The sequence below is a fragment of the Cimex lectularius genome, unplaced genomic scaffold, assembly GCF_000648675.2.
Source record: "Cimex lectularius strain Harlan isolate CLEC.00 unplaced genomic scaffold, Clec_2.1 scaffold69, whole genome shotgun sequence".
Lineage (NCBI taxonomy): Eukaryota > Metazoa > Arthropoda > Insecta > Hemiptera > Cimicidae > Cimex > Cimex lectularius.
In genome coordinates, this window is record NW_019392630.1 from 1,811,517 (window position 1) to 1,839,337 (window position 27,821).

The 27,821-nt window shown below is 35.4% G+C and overlaps 1 protein-coding gene across 2 annotated transcripts; it reads right to left on the reverse strand.

The window, feature by feature from the left end:
* Positions 1-22,501: 22,501 nt before the first annotated feature.
* LOC106670405 (zinc finger protein Noc-like) lies at positions 22,502-25,207 on the reverse strand. Of its 2 annotated transcripts, none has more exons than XM_024227275.1 (2): positions 25,004-25,207; positions 22,502-23,784 (listed from the first exon to the last, which is right to left on the reverse strand). In XM_024227275.1, exons 1-2 carry the CDS (start codon positions 25,073-25,075, stop codon positions 23,080-23,082), a joined length of 777 nt encoding a protein of 258 aa, XP_024083043.1. In that variant the 5' UTR covers positions 25,076-25,207; the 3' UTR covers positions 22,502-23,079. The 2 variants fall into 2 exon arrangements, with proteins under 2 accessions (XP_024083043.1, XP_014256193.1); XM_014400707.2 differs by having other exon boundaries at positions 25,010-25,204.
* Positions 25,208-27,821: the final 2,614 nt, after the last annotated feature.

Genomic DNA, 27,821 nt, shown 5'->3' on the forward strand with positions numbered 1-27,821 from the left:
AAATGTAAAAAACGAATTATTGTTTGTTAATTAAAATTCTTCAATTGGGTTCATTTCTAGTAGTCAGGGATAAATGTCGGTTTAACCCGTGAATTTATTTTCATGCTAATTTTTGATCGCATTAAATTTACTTTTTAAACAAAAGTGAAATATCTTCCCAATGGGAGAAGAAAAATGAGGGTATTAGGATGGCGAGCCTGAACGAAACCGGGAGCTCTCCGAATGTAGAACATGTGGGGAGGATGGACGGAAATCGTAAATCTCACTCCACTTAGGCAGTTCAGACACGGGTGAGCTTAATGGAAGTCACCAAATGACAAAATGTAGCTTTCTTGCCGTTTGGCATGTTAAATTGATGCAAGTAGCACCGCCTTAAACGATTTGTTCCCCTTTTTAACAACCCGTAACTTTCGACTAAAAGTTTCATCAGCATTCAACACGCGCCTTTATTTTTATCGAACGCCGCGCTGTCACCACATCGTTCATGCTATGCCAAAATTTCTCTTTATCCGCAATCCGGCTCGTACACCGTTGACCCTGTCTCAAACACACATTTGTACAACAAATTACACATCTGAATAAATTATATGCTAAAAGGATGGCAAACATTCACATTTCAACCATTTGACTTTATCTCTTCAGTCAGAATTTTAATCTGAATAGTGACAAAGAAAAAAACTTTTAACAATTATTATTTAGTACAAAAAAATGATTGACGTGGGAGTTGTGATAATTACTTAATTAATCAAAAGATTTAAAAAAGTCAAAGCTCAAGTCAAAAAGGAGTCATAGATTGCATATAATATGAGGTGTATATAACTTGACGTCTAGTCAAAAGAATACGTAATTTTTGTATACACTAAATGAATTTAATGTAGTACTATTTAATTACTTAATTAATTAATCAGCAGATTTTATTTTTATTTTACATTTGGCGCTGGATGAAATCGAGGCAGCCACTAAAAATATTAAATTCACTAGTTGAGTCCGCTTGACCAATTAATATATTTCAATTAATTAAGGTTTTTAGTTGAGATAAAAAGTCAGTGTCACGAGCGGGATTCGAACCCAGGATGTTCGGCTAAATACGTCGCTGCTCAACCACTTGAGCTGTCGTGACCTCAAAATTAAAAATATTTCTGAGTCCATGTTCCTTCCTCATCCGACTACTATTGTGATGCATGGAGTATTTGTGTCAACCTTATTGAAAATTGTTTTCTAATAGGTTTTGATTTAGGAAAGAACAGAAGGCATGTGCAGCTCTCGCTGGAGGCCATTTTTTTGAGTCTTCCTGAGTTCTACCTATTGATGCACTTATGAATTGATCGAATCGGATCATTTTCAGAAACCAGCGCAAATAGGTAGAAAAGGATTACCAGATTTAATTCTATCGTAGTTTCATCGTTTCGAATAACGCCACATGAAATCTCACAATAAACTAGTTCCAAAGTTAAAAAGTCTAAACAATGTGTGGTGTCTAGTGACCGTTAGTCAATGATTATTCGGAGAACGTGATATGCGGTCTGGTGTGTCGTAGGTTTTAGAAAAATATTTTCTTTATCGTGTCAACGTTTCGATCATTATTGAGATCATCTTCAGGGCTCAAAGTGTTATTGTCACCAAAAGTGACGAACATATTGCTTCAGGGGATAGACGGGGTAAAGGCCGGACACTGGCATATGAGAAAATACCTAAACAACATATTATAATCAATATTGACCATATTTATAGGTTTTTAAATGAGGAGAAAGATATTACCTCCGTATTATCTTCGACTGTGAAACAATTGTGTTGGAAGGGTTTTAGGTTTTTCAAAATATAAAATTAGCGATGTACAATTTTAAGCCGTATCGGTCTCATCTTGTCCAAGGTCTTCGGGACTCTGATTACGACAGCCATCTAACGTTCCTGCACAAATGTCGATTGGGGAGGCTGAAGAAAACGTTCTTCCATACATTCTACTGATGAATAAAAGTTCACCACAAACGACATACTAACCCTTTCAAACTTTTTTCCATAACTTTGTCATCTTTGACCAATTTAAAATCCGATGATTGCACCATTGTTTTCACCTAAAAAAACCTTTAAAATGATGTGTCAGGAAGTACGGGGTCGTAGTTGCAATTTTGAAATTGAACTGGGCTTGAGATACCCTGTATAATTTTCGCCAGAAAAAGAAAAAAAGAATAAAAACTTCATCCGGGCCATATTCTAAGGACATCAGCTTATAGCTGGTAAATATAATAGAATTCAACGGAGTGCCACACTCATAGCACCCAAAATAATCTCTCAAGGATCAATACTTGAACCAACTCTGTCTAACATACGTGTACATGTAGTTTGGTCCTTACGGACATTTCGGTTAGCCTACTCTCTCTGATTTTGTCAGTAAGGCGTGTTTAGTATTTCACCATTTACTGGTCTTTTAGAAAGCGTTGACAGACAAACTACACCATTACAGCACATTAAACAATATACTTCTCCTAGAGCTCCACACGTTGTTTCTTCTTCCTGCTTATAGATAATTTGTTGAAGTCGTGAGGAGCAGTCATGAACGTGGAAGTTTGGAAAAACACCTTTCCACGTTTCGACCTTTATTCGGGTCATCTTCAGGACATAAAGTGTGGTGCTATTCTTATGGTGTTATATTGGTTTTGTGAGAAAGTGCTGCATAGATAATGCCAATACTGATAAAGAAACCGAAATACGTTTAAATACTTGGCTTACATCTACACACATCGGCGTCTTGCCTGGCATCCACTGAATTCATAACTGCCTTCAGTCATATCGTTTTCATGTTTTAAAATCAAGAGCAATCGTACCCCTACAATTTTTTTTCAAAATTGCAACAAATCCTTGTTCTTCAGAATAAATATGAAGAACAATCAAGAATATAAAACAAACACTTCTACAAAGCGAAAGAACAGTGAAATCTTGTGGTAACCCGCTAGTTTCTTCTCCTGGCCACAGGATACTTCGAAGAAAGCTAAAACCCAGAATAATGAAGGCTATGTTGGATATATGTGTTGTGGCTTCTGATTTGTGAATTTTAGGTAATGTTCGTTATTATGATGGTCATAGTAGGTCTAATTACACTGTGAAGTTCCTCACAGACGATAGCGTTAAGGATAAAGTCAATACATTCCGCCTCGTGGCGTACCAAAATGATGCAAGTTTATATCATCTCTAGTTTCTATTCGGGTTCAATTTTTTCATTCATTAGACGGATTTATTATACCTAAAATCATAGAATGCACGCTAATCGGTTAAGAAAATAGTTAGACGGCTTAAAATTTGTTTACGGCGAAACGCGTTTGAATAAAATCTAAACCCGCGAGAATAGACAGACCCATTTGAATATCAAGTGGCGATCGGTAAAACCTCTGTTAAAAGTAGATATGCTGCAACAAATTTCAAAATAAAAGATGGGCATTTTCATAGAAATAGCAGGTTCGAATTTTAGTCTATCTTGGAAAAACCGTTTTCCGTCACAGTTGAAATATCTTGTAACCCCCGTCAGCTTGAAATTGCACCACCACTCTTGCTATCTCTCCCTGTCATAAAGGTGTAATTGGCTCTAGTAATTGTCGTTAAATAGTTACCGGCTAGAACGGATAACTTCAAGAAAGGATCGGTAAATACTGAGCAAATGTTAGTCTTTTGTCGAGTCGAACTGTTATTGCTTTCGGGTAATTGTTACGTATTAGTTACTGTTATTGTCTTGTCCTGAGGAAAAGTCTGGCCGGTAATTGCCAGTAATACCACGCATCGAGGATTGGTTACAGAAACCGAGCTCGTGTATTAAAGAAGACCGCAATATTTCTTGTGGTCGCCGACCGAGCAAGCGGTCCCAATTATCATTTTCTTACCATTTCCAAAAACCTTTCGACTGATGGCTTTGCCATGCTAATACGTTGAATTCAATGGCGTCTGAAAGTACATTAGTTATTTTGATAAATCACTCTCTCGGTCTCCTATTTCCATCGTTTCTATTCCCATTTATTTAAGTCGTGAAATTGTTCAGAGACGATTCATAACAGATTTATAATGATTGTCAGAAATTTCAATATAATAATAACTTTCTAATAACAAACGAAATACTACTCATAAACCTCCACTACCATAATTATTGAACATTTTTTCAATATACATTCACAGAATAATCACTGAATTTGGACATAAACATTAAGTTATAAAGCGTAAATCATATTGAGCAAGAAATCCTTAAAAGCATATAAACATTTTTGAAACCGAGGTCACAGAAATGAGGTATTTCTACAAATTTTATTGGCCGAACTAAAATGATAGAATAAATGAAAATTTGAACAAATGTCATTAATTATTTATGTAGTTTATACCTTAAATCGCACATTTTCCCCTTACAGTCACAGTTTAGTTTTTTTTATTTACGTTTAATCGTGGCCTAAGGAGTACAGAAATAGATTTAAACATGAGGTAACTTTGCTCCATTTTAACCATTATCAAAACAGTTTTTTTATTTAACATATAAAATCATAAAATTCATTTTTGATAATGCCACTACGGCACAAACATTAAAATCTCATATAATAATTACACACTTAAAGAAATTTTTCGGTTATGGTAGAAAAAAAAATATTTTGGCCCGCGCGATATTCTACTTACAATAAATTAATCAGAATTCATAACAATACTAGAAGTAAAAACTTTAATACTTATCTCCAAACAATAAAAAAATTATATACGTGAGGAACCGTTCTGTTCTTCTACAAATAGACTAACCGGCACCATGTATGATTATTGTTATTGTGTTCATGTGGAATAAATGTTTCATGTGCAATGAAACTTCGTTCCTGGCCCCAAAACCGCCTTAAAAATACAGCCTTGTACCAGATGTCCAAGAGAAAGGGTGAAAAATTTTTTGGGTGATAGTACACCCTATTTGCGACAACTTCCAACGTCTAATCCCTATCTATCTTCAGTCCCTAACGACTTAGGATTTTTTAAGTTTTTCCATGGAAAAGTTACCTTACTTGGGAAAAACACAAATGTTCTATCATCAGAACTACCACAGTTTTGGATTCAGCATTAAATTTCCTTTATACTATTTTCGTTTGAGATAATTTTCAATTAAGACCCTTAATAAATACTCTAATTTGAAAAATACCACAAAGTTTGGTTTTTAAGAAATAATGTATAATCAGGTATGCCCTTATGTTTAATCATAAAGATTGTCAAATTCAATCGTTCAAACGGTATAATATGTATCTGTGGCACCGAGCACTTCTGAACCTTGTTACCATTGCACTATCTCTCTGACCAAAAAATGTGATAATTCATGGAAAATCATCCTGGAGTTGGTTTCAGACGTCACTGGGTGTCTGAGAGACTCTTGAGGCCGTTCAAGTTCCTCAAGTTAAGTCAATTCATCTGAGTAAAGAAAGGAAATCTGCTCTCCTGTAGAGTTCATATCTGATTGGTATTGCGTATTTGTCTAGTTTGTCAACCTTTTCGTTGACTCTCGTCCTTGTGTTCTCACGCATCCAGATGATAGACAATTCCTTTCTATTTCTTCCCTGGATTTATCCTCCCAGATGTATGCGTTATTTGACCTCACGTGAGGCCAGAGCGATGTACGCAACTTTCAAAGTAGATCACTATATGCTTGCCTAATGTGGTACCTAGCATTCCAATATTCTTAACGCAAAGCTCAATTCGCTACGATTGGCATTCTATACTACAATCTTTGTCAAAATGCGGGATCCGTGCCATTTTTGGTTTTCCGGTCATCCGATTGTCAAGGGTTGACTGGTCGATACTAGTAGCTGCTTCTTCTTGTTTCTTAATCTTTGGAATAAAAGGTTATATCGCATCTTTACGAATTTCAAAGTTCTAGCTTTGACTTTATCGTAGGAGTCTTTTCTGTACATAGTCATTTAGTGCTCTACTTCATTAGTCGGCGTAATTGTCGACACTGGGGGGGGGGGTTCCCTTAAAGACGGTAATCTGTTTAACAAATTTCAATCCCTATTGGAACGTAAAACTAGACCAGCGCGAGGGCAAACGTCAGTAAACACAATTTACAATTAGTTTTGGTCCCGTTTTTAGTCGAGACCTTCATATGTCCGACATGAACAATGACGTTAGTTTGTGTGTCTCGAAGCGTAGAAATTGAGTTCACACAGTCGGGCCCGTAGGAAATCGAGTTGAAATCGATTCGACGTAATATGAAGAAAAAAAGGCTGACGAAAGTCCGGCAACGGGCCGACAGTTCCCATGGAACTATTTTGACATCAATTTAACCGTGATGTTTAAGATTTTCCTATTTTTTTAAAGAAGTACCGGATAATTATAACGTCTATTTTCCTCACTTGTTACTTGTATTTACTTAAATAATATATTTTTATACTCTCATTTTCGTGAATATGACTGTTGGGAAATTTATTTTTGGACCTAACGTGCCATGATCGTTGACAAAAAGAAAGAAAATTCCACTTTTGTTTTCTATTTAGATGAATACTAAAGTTTTGTTTGAATGAGAATATTATTGCATTTCACCCCTTGCAGTCATGAATATTTCTCATCAAGCCGGTACTTCAATTTAAATTTAATCTCTCAGAGGTTCTTCTTTCCTTGAGGAGAGTATTCTTTACAGTGTTATGTTATCTAACTTTACCGTCAAACCAAATTTTTCCGAGGTAACCGTTACTTTGTCCGAATCGAAAACGCATATTTCTTTAAAATCGTTAAGAAAAGATCAAATAGAGCAAGCTAGAATATAAAATATGAATTTCAAGCCAACAAACCGACATTGGAATTAGACTGTCAATTACCAACGATGTTCTACATACAAGCTAGTTTGCAGGTACCCAAAAATCCAATCTAAAAAAATTAACATTTAAAAAATTTATCAGCGAGAATACACGGACCCAGTAAAATGATCAGAGTCCACCAACCACCAGTTAGACGAAAAGCATATCATAGCATTTGTAATCATCACTGGCTTATGTAATAAATAAATTCTTATAAAATCCATATTCCTAGCCGGCCTTCGTCATTATCTCGCTTAAACAATTGCAAAATCGGCCACTTTCTCTAACGCATAAGTACTTTATGGCCGAAAGTCTCCCGGAGATGTTAACGGTGGCCCGAGCACATCATTCATTCTTGGAGTTGTTGTGCAAATTGAAAGTGAGCTAATATTATTCATATTTACGTGTTCTGTAATTATCAGAGCGATTCGATATTGCTCAGAGAGGTAAGGTTTCCATTTATCAGACATACGCCCATCAGATTTACTTAACGAGTTGTGAAATGCTTATACTATACGAAATACGAAAAGGAAAAAAGTGAACTTTTCCAAGAGGTTTTGAACAGTTTGGAAGATTTTATTTCAACAAGTCTTTTCTACTCAATCGTTTGCATTGGGTAGTAAAATTCTTTCTAAAATAACAATTTTTAATATTAAATGAAACTTATTCGTCCACAATGTAGAAGGTATTCTGTTATTCGTCGTTTTTCAGTCCATTGTTTTAAATGTAGAACTTTTTTTGAATTAAATGAAATTAGCCCATTTCAAGCATTAAAAGTAGTTGAAGTAATATTCAGAAATTTGCGAATCAAATATTCTGGTGTAACTTGCGTTGATGAACTTACATCTCGACATCCCAAAATTTGTGTCAAGGATTAGCCTTTTAAATTCTGCGTCAAATGCTATCATCCCAACTATCTTTCATGTTCCTTGTAAGAGGAATCAGCGTGTAAAGTTTATATAGCGTAGAATGGAGAAAAACTGAAAAAATCTCGAGTATGATCAAAAAGTTGTATATTATCTACTTTATACAAGTTTTTAAGAAAACTTTTCATTACATTGACAGGATTCTTTTATCCTTTCCGAGAGCAGCAATAGGCGAATCATTGAACCGAGCAATATTTAAAACAGAACACCCAGGCATGGAGAAATAAATGGTTTTGTTTAAAAAAGAGTAAAATTGGTCACAAATTTTAGGCAATTGCTGAAAATTAGCGAATTTCTATTTTTAAAATAACCCAGCTAAGAATTCTTACAACAATAACATACATCAAAGACAAAACAATTAATTGGAAAAGACTAAATACATTGCAAAATAATAGCACTTTAATATGACAACTTGTTGGCCTCCCTTCGAACAACTAAATTACCAAATTAATCCTTATTTGTTTAGTGATCATGATTGACCATATTAATTATTCCAATTATTTTTTTTTATCTAAGGTTTTTGGTTGAGATGAAAAATGGGGAGATGTGTGTCCGAGGGGATCGAAGTCACGATAGCTCAAGTGGTTAGAGCACTGGCGTATTGAGCCTATGTTCGTGGGTTCGAATCCTCTCATGACACTGTTTTCAACTCAACCAAAAACCTTAGATAAAAAGAATAATTAATTTGAACTAAATTACCTTTAAAAATTCCTTAAACACAACAAAATACTCAAACGAATGCTTATAATGACTATTCGAAAATTACGGACTCTTCTGACTATTCGTCTGAAAAATGAATAAATAAATCAAAGCCCACAGAGTAGAAGTGCAATTAAACAATAAAATAGAGGAAAAACCAAGATATCTGCCCAAAAAACGGTTGCAAATTTGCTTAGATACACTACAAATGTTAGCTTTTTTTTACAGTTAGGTTTACAAGTGCATTGGTGTAGAGCGTTTTTATGGCGTAAATTGGGCAGCAACTTAAAAATTCGATCTCGATCAGAAATTTGTCTCTCTTGAAAAGTTGTATTTTTCCACATTTCAGTAAACCTTTCACCACAACTATTCTACCATCATATTAAAAAGAGTCACTTTTTATTTCGTACATCGGTAATACGAAAATAATCAAAGTTTGCTATTGTTCTTTAAAAAAGCCAAAAGAGAGGAAATTTTTTTTTTTGAAAGAAAACAAGGTGTAACATTTTGTCAAAAATTTAGGTTGTTGCAAAAATTAAATTTTCACTATTTTTAAAAAACCCTGTCTCAGAATTCGTACAACATTAAGATACAATCAAGGAAAAACGATTTATAGTATAGGCTAGATCGATTTTGAAAAAAAAATTGAACCTTAATATAATATGTTTTTGACCTCTTTAAGTTATTTAGTTGTTAATAAATGACCTTGAAAAATGCTGGAAGAAGATAAAATTTTAGAGTTTAATGCTTAATCGAAAATTATCTGCTCTCCTTAAAAAGAAACATGAGTCTAAATTACCATGCACAGAGCAGAAGTGCAATTAAAAAATAAAATAGGGTAAAAAACCGGTGTTCGTACAAAAAACTGTCTTTAATGTGCTTGGGTACACGACAATTCCACTCCGAATTTCCAAATAGATCGAATTATTGTTTTGAAAAGTGTTTTTACAGTTATGTTTGATTTTCTAGAAGAATTGGTCTGGAACGTTTTTATGGCCTAAATTGGCCAGGAACGTAACAATTTTAAGTTTGATCAAAAATTCATCTCTCTTGAAAAGTTTTATCTTTCCACCTTTCAGTACACTTTTCTCAAAAACTTCATTATATCAAAAAGACTAGTTCTCATTTCGTAGAGAAGTAATCTAATTAAAAAAACCAGGAGAGAGGACATTTTTTGGAACTTTTATTTCATAAATACAAGATGTAACATTTTATCACCAATTTAGCTTGTTGCCAAAAATTAAAGTTTCACTATTTTTAAAAACCGTAGCTTTTCCTTGTAAATTTTGTATAAATCGTACAATCTTATTTCACTTACTTTTATGCCTCCTTCTGTCACTCACTATCAAATCATTATCGTACTGGTTGCGCCCAATTTTTGGTCAATTGATATTTTATCATGACTTAATAAAATATTTGATAAACTAATATTTAATCAAATTTATCAATTTGTTGAAAGTAATAATATAATATTGTTATATTAACCCCTTTCGAGCTGGATATCGGACTAACAGTAGCACTTAAAAAATTTTAATAAAATTGTTAATCGATATAAAAACTGGTATTGATGATAAACAAACAACCATTTTAATTTAATTGTCTACAGTGTTGATCTTATAATGCTCATTTCAGTCTGGGATCTAACAACTAACAACAATTAACAACATTATCTATCCTATAAAGTTGTTAATTGATTTAGATATTATATTTCCAATAATTAACAATGTGTAAAATCTTCCAAAAGCAATTATTCTAATTGGATGTTCACAAATGGTGGTGTCCCTCAAGGGTCTACGCTATCTACATTATTGTTTATGTAAATAGGATATATTACTTTTTTTTATTTAGAACTCGTGAGATGTGGTCTGGTGTGATGTAGGTTACAGAAAAACATTTTCTTTATCGTGCCAACGTTTCGATCTTTATTGAGCCCTGAAGATGATCTCAATAAAGATCGAAACGTTGGCACGATAAAGAAAATGTTTTTCTGAAACCTACATCACACCCGACCGCATCTCACGATATCTGAATAACTATCGATTAACGGTCACTAATCACCACACATTAATATTAAACACTGAAACAAAAATTTTAGGTGGTTCTATTTAGCCTGGAATACACAAATTGATAAAGCTTGTGGAAAGATACATTCCACTGTATATCAATTTAAAAAAAACTATTTAATATTAATGATACATCCTAGAAGCTAAAGCTGTTTAATGCACTACTGCTTCCAAATATAATTGATGGCCTTGCAGTAATTTCTAATCTTTCTAGTAAACCTCTTCATAAGTTACATGTTACTATAATTATTTGTAATCACTATATCTCTAATATTGTAAAATAACAAATACTATAGTTTATCAATTTTAAAAATTGATGATTTATTAAAATACATAATTTTGACTATTTTCCGACACAATAATAATACAAAAACAATCATACCATTTGATATTGGTTCTCATTTTGAAGTAAAAAAAAGAAAACTACTTTTACACGTTCTCGAATTTCATTTAACATGCTGTTGTGTCGTGTACACTATTTTTATAATTAATTCTTTCCGAAAGTTACAAAACTTGACAATAATTTACTCAACGTTATAAAATTATATAGATCTAAACATATTTACAAGAAATATCTGAATACTATTCACTCATTAGATTATGTTCATTCATACTCTGTATAACATCAACATTATTTAAAAATACATGTAGACAGAAAAAATTGTTTGTGTTATAGCGTTTTGTATTTTGGATTATGTAAACTTTTTTGTATTTACTAACGATCTTTAAATGTAAGAAAGGTCAATGAGAGCTTTTATAAATACAATTTTCAATTCAATTCACACACCATATATTAATATATATTTAAAGTGGTATCTAAAGATTTGATTATTTGATGCTTCGTTTTAACAAGAAGTCTACCAACTAATTTATTTTAGTGTAAATAAAATGAAAATAAATTTCTTAATAGGTGTAATAATATTTCGAAAGCGAATAACGAGCTTTTATAAATAAAATTGTCAATTCATTACTGATTATTTGCAGGTCGTGAGATGCGATCTGGTGTGACATAGGTTTTAGAAAAATATTTTCTTTATCGTGCCAACGTTTCGATCTTTTTATTCACTTTCAACACGGCAGAAAAGAATGACACATCTACACGGAAAACAAACCCTTTGAGCCCTGAAGATGATCTCAATAAAGATCGAAACGTTGGCACGATAAAGAAAATGTTTTTCTAAAACCTACTTCACACCAGACCGCATCTCACGACCTCCAAATAATCATCAAGGAACGGTCACTAAACACCACACAAATTGTCAATTCAATTCAATCCACATACCATATATGATACAACTTTAAAGGTTTGATTATTTGACGCTTTATGTTAGCAATAAGTGTACCAACTAGTTTATTCTAGTATAAATAAAATGAAAATAAATTTCTTAAGAGGTGTAATAATATTTCGAAAGCGAATAACCCCCTTCATTCGACCGTAGATTGAAAAAGGCAGTCGTTAATTAATCACTCTTTGACTAATTGTAAGACAGTAATGCTGTTAGTTGCGCTACCTCCTCATTGTCGGAGCCCAGTATCTTTAAATAGACATCGAAACACAATCACAAGCCATAGAGGAAAAGATTGATTAATCGGAGCCGTTTGAAAAGATTGAAAGGGGCGTCTTAATTGTGATATAATGGTCGAGTGAAAACAAGCGAGAGACAAGGACTCAGGAGATAAAAGGACGGTGAAACAAAAGGGGACGGACGACGCCCCGGTGATGGTGTGGACAAAGAAACGGCTCGTTAATCATTCGGCCACGTGATGTTGCAAAATGTTGTCGAACATAGAGCTGATTATAATCTTGGACAGACGGCGTTATTCATCTCTTATAAGGGCATCGGAGGTTTTTTGTCCATTTTTGCACTCGGATGCAATAGAGCGGGAAGAATTCTGTATTTCATGAAGGCGTCGTAAAACAACCGAACCGACTCTGGACACGCAAGATCTCCAAGTTGACTCACTCCATCCAGTTTTTTCCTTGAACTGGAACAATTTAATCAACCTTTGTATATAATAGTAAATAAATATATTTTTCAATTCGGAACATCTTGTTTTTTTTATTAATTCTATGATACAAATACATCTTTCCTCTGCTGCATAATTGGAACCCATCACTTTCAACTCTTCTTGTANGATCACCATTATTTTCTTCTTCAGTATTAAAAATACCGATCACCATTATTTTCTTCTTCAATATTAAAAATACCGATCACCATCATATTCTTCTTCAGTATTAGAAATGTCGATCACATTTTCACTCATGAACTCTCTAGATCAAGGTAAGGTCTTGAAGAAGAAAGCAAATTCATTGTTCCTTTTGATACGTTTGACCTTATCAGTCTGTTTCAGTCCTTGGAAATGTTGGGACTGAGTCTGTCTTCATGGAAATATGAGATCGCCAGTAAAAAAACTTATGTCAATCTGTAGTCATTTTGAGGATTGTTTTGCCCTGATGATGGCCTTAAAATAGGTCGAAAGCTTGGCCGCAACAACCGAATTTGCTTGCTTCTTCAACACCATACGTTGATCCAAAGTTTTCGTGATCATATTCCTTACGAACATTTATGAATACTCACTCACAAATGCATGTCTTTTTACCTCAGATTGATGAAACAAGACTGACGAAAGTTATAGTGGGAAGAGTTTAATTGGTCGGTAATTACACCGCAATTTTCCATAATAATTTGTACTTTCAGCTTTCTCATGGTGCTTGCGCAAAATTTTCTTTTGGTGATGTTAGCACGCGAACGTTTCCCCCGAGCGTGACACCGTTCTCAAAAAAGAATTAGTACCCGCCTACTAATTGTGATTATTAAATCGTCTGTCGGCGGAAATATGTTCGTTAAATGGTACGTTAACATTTAAATGAAGATGGCTTCCTAAGTCATCCCACATCGTTTCGCTTACTTCCGAGTGAACAAATTACACATTTCAGCTGCTATTATTAAGTGAGAGTACTTCGTTTAAATGCTAAAAAAGTTGGACAAAAAAACTTTCAATCGCTTCCTATTGGACAATTTAATTTCGGTGGTTTACGTTTTGGTCTGTCAAATGCATCTCGAACTTTCGCCATCTTCAGTGGTGGGTTTTTGTCATTTGTTTTATCACAAATGCTCTGGATCACGTTATCAATGACAAAGCAAATTCAGTTGTTTCTATTTTAAGGCTATCATCAGGGCCAAAAAATCTTAAATATGTCTGCAAATTGAGTTAAGTTTTTCATAGACAATTTCAAATTATTTTGAAGACTGACTCAGCCAAACATTGCCAATGATTATTTTTGTATTCGTATTATTTGTAGAGTTCTAATTTACTAATCACAATTAGCTCTAAAAGACAACTTTGGTATAACTTGTTCTAAGAAAATATCAACTTCATGCTAACCAAACTTACCCATGAATAATGCCAACTTACGTCTAACCTTAAGGAAATGTGGTCTGTGGGATACGTTTCAGTTTGTTTATTTTTTACATTGTGGTAATAACTGGTTCTAAGACTGTATAAACATCGCCTATACTGGCTTAACAGACCTATAAAAAAGGCAACTTTAGTATAGCTTTATCCTAATGACAAGTGTTTGTATTATTAAATGATTTCTAATGGGGTTATCTTCGTTTTATCTGCAAAATATGTTTCTTCTTCTCGCCGTTCTCAGTGAAAGGTTTGTTTTGATTTCATGATGGATGCCTGCTATTCGTTCAACGTATAATTTAGTATTTCCTTTCATCCTGGTTCCTAGTTTTGCTCGTTTTGGTCAAATCCACCAAAAAGACGAGCACACGTGTGTCATCTGAAAGGAATAATCAACAAATTTTTATTGCTCATAATTTAACTTTAGACCTACTTCAGTTTAGTAAAATTTTGAGTTGGAAGTATACGAGGAGATCTGTAGTTTGGTCGTTTTCGACTTAACAGTCTGCTTGACTCGATGACAGGATTTGGGTTATGGATATATTTAGCTAGTATGACTGTAACAACTTTAGGTATACATAGTTCTAAGCCTATATAAATATCAGCTATGCTGGCTGCACTGACTTATTAACCTTTATATATATAGCTTTATCCTAAAGACAAGATTAAATAATTTCTGGTATCTGCTCGTGTTTTAGGTCTGTCAGATACTTCTCGCCATCTTCAGTAAAGGGTTTGTGGTATTATATTTTGAGATGTCATGTTCAAGGCCTGCTATTCGATTAACGTGTAATTTAGCCATTATTTTGTTATTCAGATATCGTGAGATGCGGTCGGGCGTGATGTAGGTTTCAGAAAAACATTTTCTTTATCGTACCAACGTTTCGATCTTTTATTGAGATCATCTTCAGGGCCTGGGATTTACAAACAATGTTTACATTTAACAATACATTTAGGATGTGGAAAAGTGAATTTATACAATGCAAAATATATTTTATATTCAAACAAAATATTTCTACTCACTCAAAGTGTTTGTCTTCTGTGTAATTGTGCCATCCTTGTGTGTCGTGTTGAGAGATCTCAATAAACGATCGAAACGTTGGCACGATAAAGAAAATGTTTTTCTGAAACCTACATCACACCCGACCGCATCTCACGATATCTGAATAACTATCGATTAACGGTCACTAATCTCTACACATTAGCCATTATTGTTCATCCTTGTTCATAGCTTTGCTGACTAAATTCACTAATTTCTTGGTCCGATGGAGAGTTGATGGCCGAGTGGATCGAGGTCACGATAGCTCAGGTGGTAGAGCAGCTGCGTATTAAGCTGGAGGTCGTGGGTTCGAATCCCTCTCGTGCCATTAACTTTTTTCATCTCAACTAAAAACCTTAATCAATTGCTTTGCTGACTGTTGTTGCACCCACCAACCAGCCCGTACATCAGTACAAATTTTTATTGCTCACACTTTAACTTTAAAGTTATTTTAGTAGAGTAAAATTTTCGATCATACGGTCAGCTTTGTTCGTTAATAAGATATGGGTGACGGACATAGATTGTTCTAAAGATTATAATAATTGTAAGTTAATTAATTTGTTGTTATAAGACAATTATAACAGTCAGCTATACTGGCTGAACTGTCCTATTAATAATGTCAAATTCATCAATGTCAGGTATCGGCGTGCCATAAGGACAATTAATTGTTTAAGGTAATTTACACAATACGAATTGTTAAGATCTATTCATACTTTTGAAACCTGTGGTTTTAATAAGAGAATGAAATTATACAACGAAATAACATAGCACCAGATCGAACATAATCAGAACATTTCATCTCTTCTGTGCACGGTAGTATGTGATATAATGTTATATAATTTCTCTGTACTAGAAACCATAGGCTTCACTACTATTATCATTAATTAATCTTTATGTAAGGTATTGGTTGAAATAAAAAAGTTAGTGTCACGAACGGGATTCGAACCCACGACCTTCAGCTTAATACGCCGCTCCTCTAACCACTTGAGCTATCGTGACTTCGATCCACTCGGACACCAACTCCCCATCTCAACCTTTCGAATTTTCCCTCCATTTTGCCATTTTTCAACACCATTATTTGGTCAATCGGGCTACGAAATATAATGGACTATTAATATATGTTCATTGTTTTTAACATTTGTAATTACTAATTAAAGCTCCCATGTCCTGATCAATGAAAAATATTGTTCGAAAGCTCGACGAAGAAACTGGGCGTTTTCTTACTAATTGGCTACCCTTATCTTTTGTTAATATATAATAATATTGTTAAAGGCTGACGACTAATTATATCGGAAAGAGTTACATGGTTTGACGAATATATTTTTGAGATTATGTTTTTAACCTTATCATGGCACCATTATCTCAAAAAAAGGTTAGAACTACGACATATCTTCTTTTGGACAGTGATAAATAAGTGATTTATCAAAGTTTATAGATTTTTCAGAAAATATGAAAAGAATTGTTCATAATGGCTGTTATCGTAATTTCTGTGTTTAGGGCTACAAACCAGTAGTTCTAGTTTACAAAAAGCCGAAATTACTAGCTAACGCAGATCGTTGAAATCTAAGATTGCCCATTTTTGTAATTGGTGTTTCGGACGTGTAATTGAAAAGTAATTAATATGAGAACATGTTCGAATTGAAAACAATGAACAATGGTCCGTTTTAAACGAAAGGTTCTCATGGCAAGTAGAATGGAAGTTGGAAAAATTATATTTGAAGCTAACTTCATGTTGAAAATCGACGTTTGAAAGACCCATCCCTTCAGTTAGGAAATACAATCGTCGGAATCTCGGGCATAAACGCTCGCCCATCAGCCGAACGGCGTCCCTGGGCAATTTGTTCGTCTGCGACCCAAATTCTCAGCGTTCGTCAGTGTGAAGATTCGTCGAGTGCCAGGTACCAACGTGGAGTATTTGCATCGGTTTAAAAAATGCCTGGATGGACAAGGGGCCGATTCGGCTCGGTCAGCGTGGTGTCCTTTCCATTGTCGTCTCGATGGTTTTTTAGGCTGAAAAGGGCTCGTAAATTCGAATTTTCTCTCTCGCCCAGGCTAAACTGACGGTCGCATTGTTACATTAATAGCCTGCCTGTTTTAAAAATTAAATCACACCTGTCTCTCTGAAAAATAGTTGAAATTAACATTCAGGCTGTATGTTTCTCTTGGTGTTTTTCTTGTCTTTTAACAAGATCGTTTGTGATGTAAAATTCCGCTTTGCAACAAGTTCTTTTCATATCGTTTATTTTACATATGGAAAATATATAAACATAATGAATTTTTATGGACACACATTTGTTATTGAACTACAACAAAGAAATAGTGAAGAAAAAAGCAATAGAAAAGCATTACTGAACTACTTTTAATATTTGGTCACTATTGTTATTGAAAGTAAGGTATTTGAAAAAATTTATGTTGTTCTATATCTCCCAAACTTGACATTATTCTTTTCAAATCACTTAATCACTTCTGAAGGTTTTTATTATTTAACTGCTTTAACCGTAATTTAGTTGTTATATTGCTGAACTGTGGATAAATGTTCACTTCGGAAAATCCATGGTCTCAATACTAAGCTACTATTTTTATATAACACTTAATAAAAATTATATCTTATCCTACTTCTTTCAAATTTGTCATATGAAAATATCTGTAAAAAACTATAACTGCTTGACTGTAAAAATAATAAGATAATCAGGAAATCCATGTTACACTCCACAGTGTATAACAATTTGTTTACAATTGAAAGCTTATATCCTAAGGTCGTAGAGAGATAAGCAGGATAGTGCAAACAGGGATTTGTTCTCTCTTAGCATCGTGAACTTCTAGATTTTTACTCCCGGCCTCTTGGAAAAGAAAATTATCGCACCAGCTTTTTCTTCCTGTTCTTCTGAACAGCATAGATCTCTATGCTGGTACACTGACCGGGTTTACTTGATTTAGTTTTTTTTTTTTTTTCAACTGCATTCTTCGACGCAACAAGTAAAACATATAATATTTACATATAAATAATTATAACAGTAGCATGAAAGCTTGAACAGCTGCCATGCAGTGATGGTAGCCGTTAGTTCATCAATACGATGAGCGAGATGGACTCCGTCCTAGGAGACCGATGTCAAGTGTTAAGGTTGTCGCGGGGCGAGCGACGCTTCAGTCTTCTGTTAGGATTATTAGGTAATGTGGTGGATGACAGGTTTATGAAGAAAAGGGTTGACGGATGATGAGGTATTTTGGAAAGAGACGTTTTGTAGCGGGATTGGACTAGCTCGGTAACAAGAGGGACAATTAGGCCGTTATGGATGGTGTGATTGGATACATAAAAAGGGGCGTTGACTATTGTGTTGAGGATTTTGCATTGAAGGGATTGGATTCGATGAGGTAGGAACGCTTAGCAGTCCCGTAAAATTCAAGGCCATATGTCCAAATGCTGGCCTGGAGGGCACTGCAAAGTTTTCTTTTGTTTGTTAGCGAGAGTTTTGAAGTAGTCGTTTAAGCATGAAAAATCGTATGTTACAGTCTGTGCGAGTAAGTCGTGTGAGTTCCATATCAGTCGTTTATCCAGGTAGAGTCCTTGATATCGTACATGGTACAATTGGGATCGGAACGTTGTTGAGGTATACTGGTGGGAGCATTGTTTAGGGTGAATATTATGTTTGTTGATTTAGTTGTTGTAATAATTAGACGCTGGAATTAAATAATTATTCAGAAATCGTGAGATGCGGTCTGGTGTGATGTAGGTTTCAGAAAAACATTTTCTTTATCGTGCCAACATTTCGATCTTTATTGAGATCATCTTCGGGGCTCACAGTGTTTGTCTTCTGTGTAATTGTGCCATTCTTGCATGTCTTCTTCTAACTGGGCACTCTCAACACGAGAACAATTTGCGTGTCGTGTTGAGAGTGCCCAATTAGAAGAAGACGTGCAAGAATGGCACAATTACACAGAAGACAAACATTGAGCCCTGAAGATGATCTCAATAAAGATCGAAACGTTGGCACGATAAAGAAAATGTTTTTCTGAAACCTACATCACACCAGACCGCATCTCACGACTTCTGAATAATTATCGATTAATGGTCACTAATCATCACACATTTCTACACTGGAATTAAACTTTGTTACAAAACGTATTTTTTGGTTGTTGATAGAGTCCTCCTCTTGTTAAGAAAAGCCCTGATTATCCCATCCTTACCATCCACCTCCGCAGACCCATTTGTGCAATTTTATATATAAAGTGTCTGAACGTCAATACTTCAACAAGTTATCTTATATGTTAAGTTGAACTACAAAGTCTCTTTGTCTAAAGTATGATTCTCAATTGCATCCATGGTTCTTTATATTTGATAGAATATGTATGATAAAGAATACGACAGTAATGCTAATAATTAATAATTATTTACAAAAATTTACTGTTTCTTATGCACGAAATCCCGGGTAAAGATTTATTATAAACGGGTACTGGGATAAACACTTTCCGCTTCCCGTTTCTTTATAAGAAATGAATTCCAAATGAGAACAATTCCGGTAATAAGTGAAACCATCCGGAGTGGCACGTTAGGACTTTACGGAGGCAAAACAAATAAATCATAGCCTCACATTTAAAAATGTCCCCAGGCGTGGAGACCGAAAGGCGCCTCTCGCCCCGACAGAATTTATCGACTTTTTTTTCGAAAGGAAAATTGCATCTTCCTCCCATTTTTACATGGTGTTAATGAATAGCCGGCAAGCCGGCAGGAGAATGATGGGCGGTCTCGTAAAAATCCTCCTCCATAGGCGCCGACGGCACTTGAGTGTCGAAGATCCGGGTTGCCGAGACTATTATTTTAAAAAGTTATATAAATATTTAAAAAATATAACTTAATACCGGCATACATCGTTAATTGTTATTTTCTTGAAAACACTTTTGTAAGAATCATTCAATTACAGAAACTAAGAAAGAATAAAAATGGAAAAAAAACAGAGATAAATAGAAGGTGAAAGGGAAGAAAAGGAGAAAAGAAATGGATAGTGATTAAGATAGATAGATAGATAGATAGATAGATAGGTAGATAGATAGAGAGAGAGAGAGAGTGAGAGATAGAGATAGAGAGAGAGAGAGAGAGAGTGAGAGAGAGAGAGAGAGAGAGAGAGAGAANTATATATATATATAGATAGATAGATAGATATATAGATAGACAGATAGGTTGGGATTGATATTAGAAAAATTAACCAAGCAACATAAAACCAAAAATGGGTTTTTGTCTCGAAACTAAATGAAAACATTAATAATAATGGCATCTAAAGATAACTGACCAATTATTAATACAGTTGTCACAAAATGGCCCGACCCTACCATATTTTCAGTAAGTTATTTTGGTATGTCAAAAGTGTGTGGTGTTTAGTGACCGTTGGTCAATGATTATTCGGAGATCGTGAGATGCGGTCTGGTGTGACGTAGATTTTAGAAAAACATTTTCTTATCGTGCCAACGTTTCGATCTTTATTGAGATCATCTTCAGAGCTCAGTGTTTGTTTTCCGAATAGATGTGTCATTCTTGTCTGTCGTGGGGCACTCTCAACCGTAATAATCGTACTTCAAAAGCTTTATTTATTACACTAAACCATCATTAATGTTAAAGTTTTGGTGATGGGTGTTGGTCGGTGAACACATGTTGAACTGAGTGACATTGATCAATTTACTCTGTCTGTCTATTCGCGTTGTTTTAAGTTTAAACACATGTGGGTTTCGGCTCACGGCATCTTCAGTGATTAACTTATATTGGCAAGATGCCCAAAATCGTCACACTAACCAAAACAGCGATGAAAGGATGATCAAAATGATCGAAAACTGCCAAACTACGGATTCATCACCCCGCAAACTACTGAAACCTCAAAATCCCTAAAAATACTCTATGCCCCTAATTGGTTTAGAAATATGATTCACAGTTTCATAAAGTGTCGTGTTGATTCATAAAAGGGGATGCAACTTAATCTAAATTAATGACCTCATCTTCGTTAAAATAAGGAGGTTGCCAGCCTAGAAAATATGAATAAGAGCGTGAGGGAGTGCAGTCGGCCGGCCAATAAGTCATATCCATTGGACCAGGGAGCCCTTCCTCCTAAAATAAATGAAGGTGTCAGCGTTCCCGAGGGATCCCATGAATCCCCCTCGTAACGGGGCACACGTCTAACTGACTAATGAGCCTACGTCTTCTAGCATTTGTCATCTCTAGGGTAAAAAATGCAAGTTATCAATAGACAAGAGTACACTTCTGATTATACCAAATTCCTTGACTTATTTCTAAGAATTGGGAAAATTAAGTCATTTTTTGATTCTGTTTGTTTGCACCCTATCTAGGTCTGACGAAATTATTTAGTTAATTAAACCGTTCCTTCCTTTCTTGCTGAGATCAGTTTTATCAACCCCAGCGATGTCAAATTATCATTTCGTCAGTTCTCCGTTGACAAACAAAACAAAAATTATTTGAACAGACTTCTGACAATAAAGAATACGTCCTTTTCCCATAAATAAGTTCCCGGCGACGTTTTACTCGGTTGAGTGTCCCATTATCCGGCAGCTGTTGGCGCGTTAATCTTGAAAGGCCACCTACATCAAAGATCCTTCAGCCCATTATACGAGAATCGCTCATTTGTCAATATCCTCTAATTAAACTCCTTTTATCGTAGTGATAAATGCGTCCTAAAGGAATTAATCCGGGAGATTAGGAGCTTGGGCTTAGGGCCCGCATATAATATAATGCTATTTTCGATTCGACATCCCTGATAAAAACAGATGCGGCCGTTCACAGGATAGTGCATATAAGAAATATTATTTTCACTCAATCCTGTTACTGCTGTAATAGCAAATAAATGAAATGTCTCACTGTTAGATAAATATGAAGAAGCATTTCCAAATTTAGCTTTTTGGTCCGCATATCCTAACTGTTTTTCTCTATCAAAAGTTGTTAAGTATGTGGTATAAATTGTATTTTCTAATTTGCTAACTGTACTTCTGGTTGATTGTATGCAACTTTTTTTTATTGTTTCTAATTCAAGTTATCTCACTGGTTATGGGCTTGTTTTCAGCCTGTTCGCCATCTATTCGAGTGGTACCGTTGGATTGGTGGATTTAGTCAGCTTGTATGAAGTCGGTTGCCGTTGGTTTCTGTACCTGTTTGTCATTTTGAGTATTTTTTTAATGAAGTTTGTGTGCAGTGATTTTGTTATGAGAGGTCATGACAGTTAATACGTAGTCGCTGTTGTGACGTCTCCTCTAGCGAGTCACATATGCATGCGTTCGTTACGTTGAGTTTTGATAGTCTTATAAAGTTTATACCAATTTAAGTAAAATACCTGATTTTTTATTCTATTATAATAGAAATGTGCGTAGTGAAGGTTGCAGTTTTTGTAGTATACCTGTTAGTGTGATTTTCATGTGTTTGTTTTTGTTGCTTGTTGCCAGCAGAATTCTTTGTACTGTATGCATTTGGTTTGAGATGTGTCTCTATGAGGGGCTTTTTTTGCAAGTAATTGTTGCATTGTCTTTTTTCTCTTTAAAGTAAATTTATAGGATGTATTGAAAAAATAAGTCATTAAATCACAGATTAAAAAACAATTCAATTTATTGCAATAAATAATACAAATCTATACGCATTTCTCGTAATGCAAATGAATACAATATTGTATCATCCAAAACGAAACGAAAATCTTTGTTTTGGACATTGTTTTTATTTTTGTTTCCATATACATATTATAGTATTGTGCATGCGGTAACTATAAACTATAATAATCTATATACAATGACTTATCACCATGGACTTCCACTTTGGTTATCATAAATAAACACTTATATAACAAAAATATACAAACAAAAAGTTTTTACAAATAAATGGACATGGATAGAACCCTCATTTCACAATAAATCTAATGGCTTTTGTACAATGATAAATATATATAGATATTTATATAAGAATTTTTTTACAAATTTTTATTTAATTTTTTCATTATTTTTATATATTTTTTTATATATTCGATATGATATATAAAATTACAGAGTGTCCTCATTTACGGGGTAAAAGAGAATTCGGTTATGAGCTATGAAGTGCCTTCGGGTCAAAGGGGTTGAGATCCATAGGCCGTAGAATAGGCCACATGTCTGAAAAGAATTGAGCAAAATTAGGGATGCGAAGCGCCAAGCCTCGGAGGATACAGGGAATAGGGGGTGAAGTAAGGCGGGAGGCCAGGATGAGGGTAAGGGAATGGCGCTAACGACGGGGTGAGAAGAGGTTTGCTGTAAGGATGAAACCTGGCCGTTGAAAGCGGGCTGAGCGGAGGTGTCGGGTAACTTCTGGAAAGCAGAGGATGAGGCAGGACCGGGTCGCCGGTGTGGCTTCTCAGATGTGTCAGCAGTTCTTCCGAAGATGTGAACCTTTTTCCGCAGTACGAATCACCTGTGATCCATGAGCAGATGTAGGGTTGGGCGGCCAGGGCGGCCAACTGGGCGTGGGCATAGGCGGCGGCCATGTGACCGCACTGTGTACATCCGGACGGGCACGGTTTTCCCAAAACGTGCCCGCTCAAGCAGCCGGTGCAGTACGGGTCACGGCACATCCTCGGGTACAGGTACGGGGACTTAAGCAATTCGGCCGGGTATTTGTCTTTGCTGGGAGGCGACTCCCGTGGACTTTTGGCTGGCGTCTTTGACCTCTTGTCATCCAAATCGTAGGGCTTGAAGCTGGCTTTGGGCGAGCCGGATGCGGACGCAGGCGACGCTTTCTCCCTCGTCTCTTTCTTCTTCTCTGCCTGCTTCGGCGGGGAATCCGCGCCGATCTGCGAACACGTCTGGGCTAACAGCGCCAACGGGCTTTTCTTCGCGTCCAACTGCAACAAGGAAACTCTGTTGTAGACAGATCTCATTTCGAGCTTTCATAATATAAAAGTGTGCCGGAGGGCGCGGAGGCAATAAGGGTTGTCTGAAGAATGAACATCCCTTAAGGGCCAAATGTCAAAATATTAAACCCAACCCGGTTGTAATTGGTTGTAAAACAGATCGTCCTTCATCTTCGATTTCTAAAATCCGGTCAGGTCCCTTAGTCGCTATAAGAAAAGAGGTGCGATGATGCGTTTGTATTCCAAGAAAAAGATATCCCAGCCGAAGGTGAATAATGGACAACTCGTCAGTGATAAAGTCCGAGTCGATAGGGGGTCGGTTAATTGGGATATCAAAAGGAGAGGCCGATATTAAAATTTGTATTCCCAGGTGTGTTTTTAGAAAAGAAAGGACGGAAGCGACACCTCGTTTATAAAAGTGGCTAATGAGGTAGCCCACTTGGAGATAACTCGGGATTTATATCTCACCGTTAAAAAAACTCTCCCGTTTTATATTTATCCTGGACATTTATTTTACCGGGGCCGTCGTTTATCAACCGGCCGTCAAACCGAGCCCAAAAATCCGTTAATTGTTTTTTCTTTCACGAAAAGGACGCTAGTCGTCGGGGAGGGGGAGCTAGAAATAAATCATTTGCCTTTCGTAGCAATTATTAGGGCCATACATCATCCCCAGGGCCAGGGGGACCATCACCCCGTTTTTGAAGGGACTCGCAAGGATAAAAAACGACGGCATAGGCCTGATGTATGGAACGGGCCGAAGCGAAGGGAGTGCGATACCCCCCGGGTAATTGGCCTCCTCCTTTATCACCCCAGTCCCTTTCTCTCTGTTTACACAGATCGCAGACAGTCTCTTTTTTTACTCAAAATTAAACCGGCTCCCTGCTTTGATCCTTTTTGTACAAAATACATCCCAGGTCGACCACTGGTTTATTTTAAACTTTAGAAGCAAATACCAATCTAGAAATGATGATGACACACCGTCTTTCCCATCACGCTTATCGTGCAAATCGCGCCTAACTGCAGAAGGACCTCACAATATTTACACCACAAAACAGAAGAATCATTTGCTGTCATCCCACCACGAATTTTGATGAGTGTAGTTTCTCGTTCATTTGCACACCCCCTTTAAGAGGTTGCCGCTTAAAATTCTAAGACATATCTTTGATTTTTGGACGGCGAAAACGCTTTTTAAAAGAAAAAGAAATATTACCCTTACCGAGGTTGGCATCGGCGACAGGTAATCCGGCTTAAGGTATTGGTTGCCGTTGGCGGAGGTGATCATATCTTTATCCGTGATATCCAGTTTCGCCGTACAAAAACAAACCACCACAGAAGAAAACACGAAACACCAAATTACATAACCAAAGGTGTAACTCAGTCGACGTCTGGCTTGAGACTGACTCCAGAAGTCCAAACCAGCTGTGTTTGGCTTTCCAGGGGGGCGCCGGCTTGGAAGGGCGGCCGCCCGGAGCGCTCGCTGCATCAATCATCGCCCCCTCCTCATGACGTGAAGTTAACGCCGCCACCCCTGGAAGGGGGTTGAAGAGCATTAATTGATATATCTTCACCCCCGCCGTCTACCCCACCCGCGGCCCGGCTTAATTATGCAATTACTTCACCCTTTCTCCTTATTTTTCATTTCCCGCCTCCATGACACGGGGTTGTTTGCCTAATTGCATTTGTCTGCAGTTAAATCCCTTTGACGCGGCTGACCGTTTTAAACGCGCTAATCTGTTGCCTCGTATAATTCAGAAACGGCGTAATGCGCGGCGAACTTCTTTCAGATAGAAAATTCCTGCCTCGGTAGAAAACTGGAATTTCCCCAGTATTTATAAAAGAAGAATAAATTCATTTAACATGTCTTCGTGTCGTCACCTCAAACCAGTCGTACTGTTAAGGGCGTTTGAAAATTCGTTTGTTATTCATTGGTCTTCAAACTGCGTGTGGATGCCACGTGGACCACCTTGAACTTCATGGGTACAAAGTTTTGCAAAAAAATTGACCATTGAACAAGAAACCCCCTTTGTCATATCCCATTATTGCAAGATTTAGTGAGAAGAAAAATATATCAGCCCTTTGAATGATTATAATGCATAAAAAGGCAAAAAATTATTCATTAAAAGATAATTGCTATTTTCCTGTCTCCGAAAATTGGTTCACTTTTATTACCCTTATTTGTTCTCTAGTTATATTTTATTAAGAGAAAAATTAAACAATTGAAACTATTAACGAACTCATCCCTAAACAACTTCACTCTATTAATTATTTTCATCTGTTACAGTAGTCAATATTTTTGTTATTTCGTTTGATTTTATTTTCGTCTATATCAGTAGGTAACTTATTAGTTTTCTAGTCATTACTTTTACTTAATTAATCAACATATGTACTTATTTCTAATATTATTTACATCATTCTTAAATATCTAATAATAATTTAACTACTTGTTTCTACAGTTTACATACAATGATAAATGTGATATTTTTAAATGTATTCGCTTGAATCATTATTTTTAGCTGCTTGCCTACTCTATACGATATTGTTTAAACTCATGTAATTTTTTTCAATTGTTTTCTTACTGGTTTTTTTGTATATCTTTATATTTTATACTTTGTTACATTTCTATTTTTAAACATTTTGTAAATTGGATATATATTCAGTATATAATATATATTATTATTCTATTTTTGCATAGTGTTTTTTTAAAATTAAAGTATGTTATAAAGTTCGCATATTTCTGAAAATAAGTATTTTGGTTTTTCGGGAAGAGGAGTTTACATATCATTGCCTTGTTAGTTATTATTGCAATATGCATACTGCCAATCGATTTGCTGTTGCTTATTGAGAAGTCGGCAAGATTATTTTGTTCCCTTCCTGTTGACAAAGAAGCTCCTTTTTGTTGCACCATGCAGTGTTTGCATTAGGTTATGAGGTTTCATCACATAGAGGTTTGGTGTTTGTTTGCTATTTCTCTTTCGTACGTTCGGAGTTGATTTTAGGTCTCCAATACTGAATGTAAAACGTTTATTTGAGTTTTTTTAGGAATGTTTTACGCATAGAGAGATGCTAGATAATGAATAATTTTTATCATCTTAAGGGTGTATGTTTTCTAAGTAAAACAATAATTTTTCATATTTACGGCATTTCCTGTTAAATTGGAGTAGAACGCTTCTGTAATTCGACGATTGACATCCTAGGGAAAATAATAAATCCACTTAGAGAGAAAAATTATTGTGATTATCATAATTAATATTTTTTTATTATTTTTATTTATATATTGTTGTTTATTTTTATTTTATTTAAATGGTATCTCTTATCTGTTATAATAATTAATTATGTTATGATTAATAGTTATAATTAATTTCAGATTATAAATTATCTGTCAGTCGCATTTCGCCCTTTTGGTGTTATCGTGTTATTCTTTTAATTGATAGTTATTCAGATATCGTGAGATGCGGTCGGGTGTGATGTAGCTTTCAGAAAAACATTTTCTTTATCGTGCCAACGTTTTGGTCTTTTATTGAGTTTTCTTCTTTTAATTGAATTAATTTAAAAAAACTCAATTTTAAAAAAATTAAAAAATTAAAAAGAATGTCCTGAACCGTCGAAAATTAAAATTATTTTATGAATAGTTCAGCAGGCATCATCCAAAATAAAAGCACGGTGTCACGTGCTGCTATCGCGCGGTCCCAGTTCGCAACATACATATTGGACGGTGAAGCACAAAAAGTCCTTAACCATTTTAGACGGCTTTTGAGATTGCTTTCATTTAACGAATTATAAACAAGTAGAACTGTTAGAATCTGAACCAAGAGGGGATTGGCAACCTAGTTTTGGCGAGCCAAAATCAGCCGGGGAAGGTTTTAGATCTTATGATACCAGTACGTAACAATAACAAAACTTATTTTAGTTTGAGTATAGTCAACTTAGAGGAGAGTTTATAACTACGTTATATTGGCCAAGGTGCTGTTTAGAACTTATCTATTAAACCAAGAGTTTTTTAATCTTTGGTGGTGATCAAACTGGGGGGA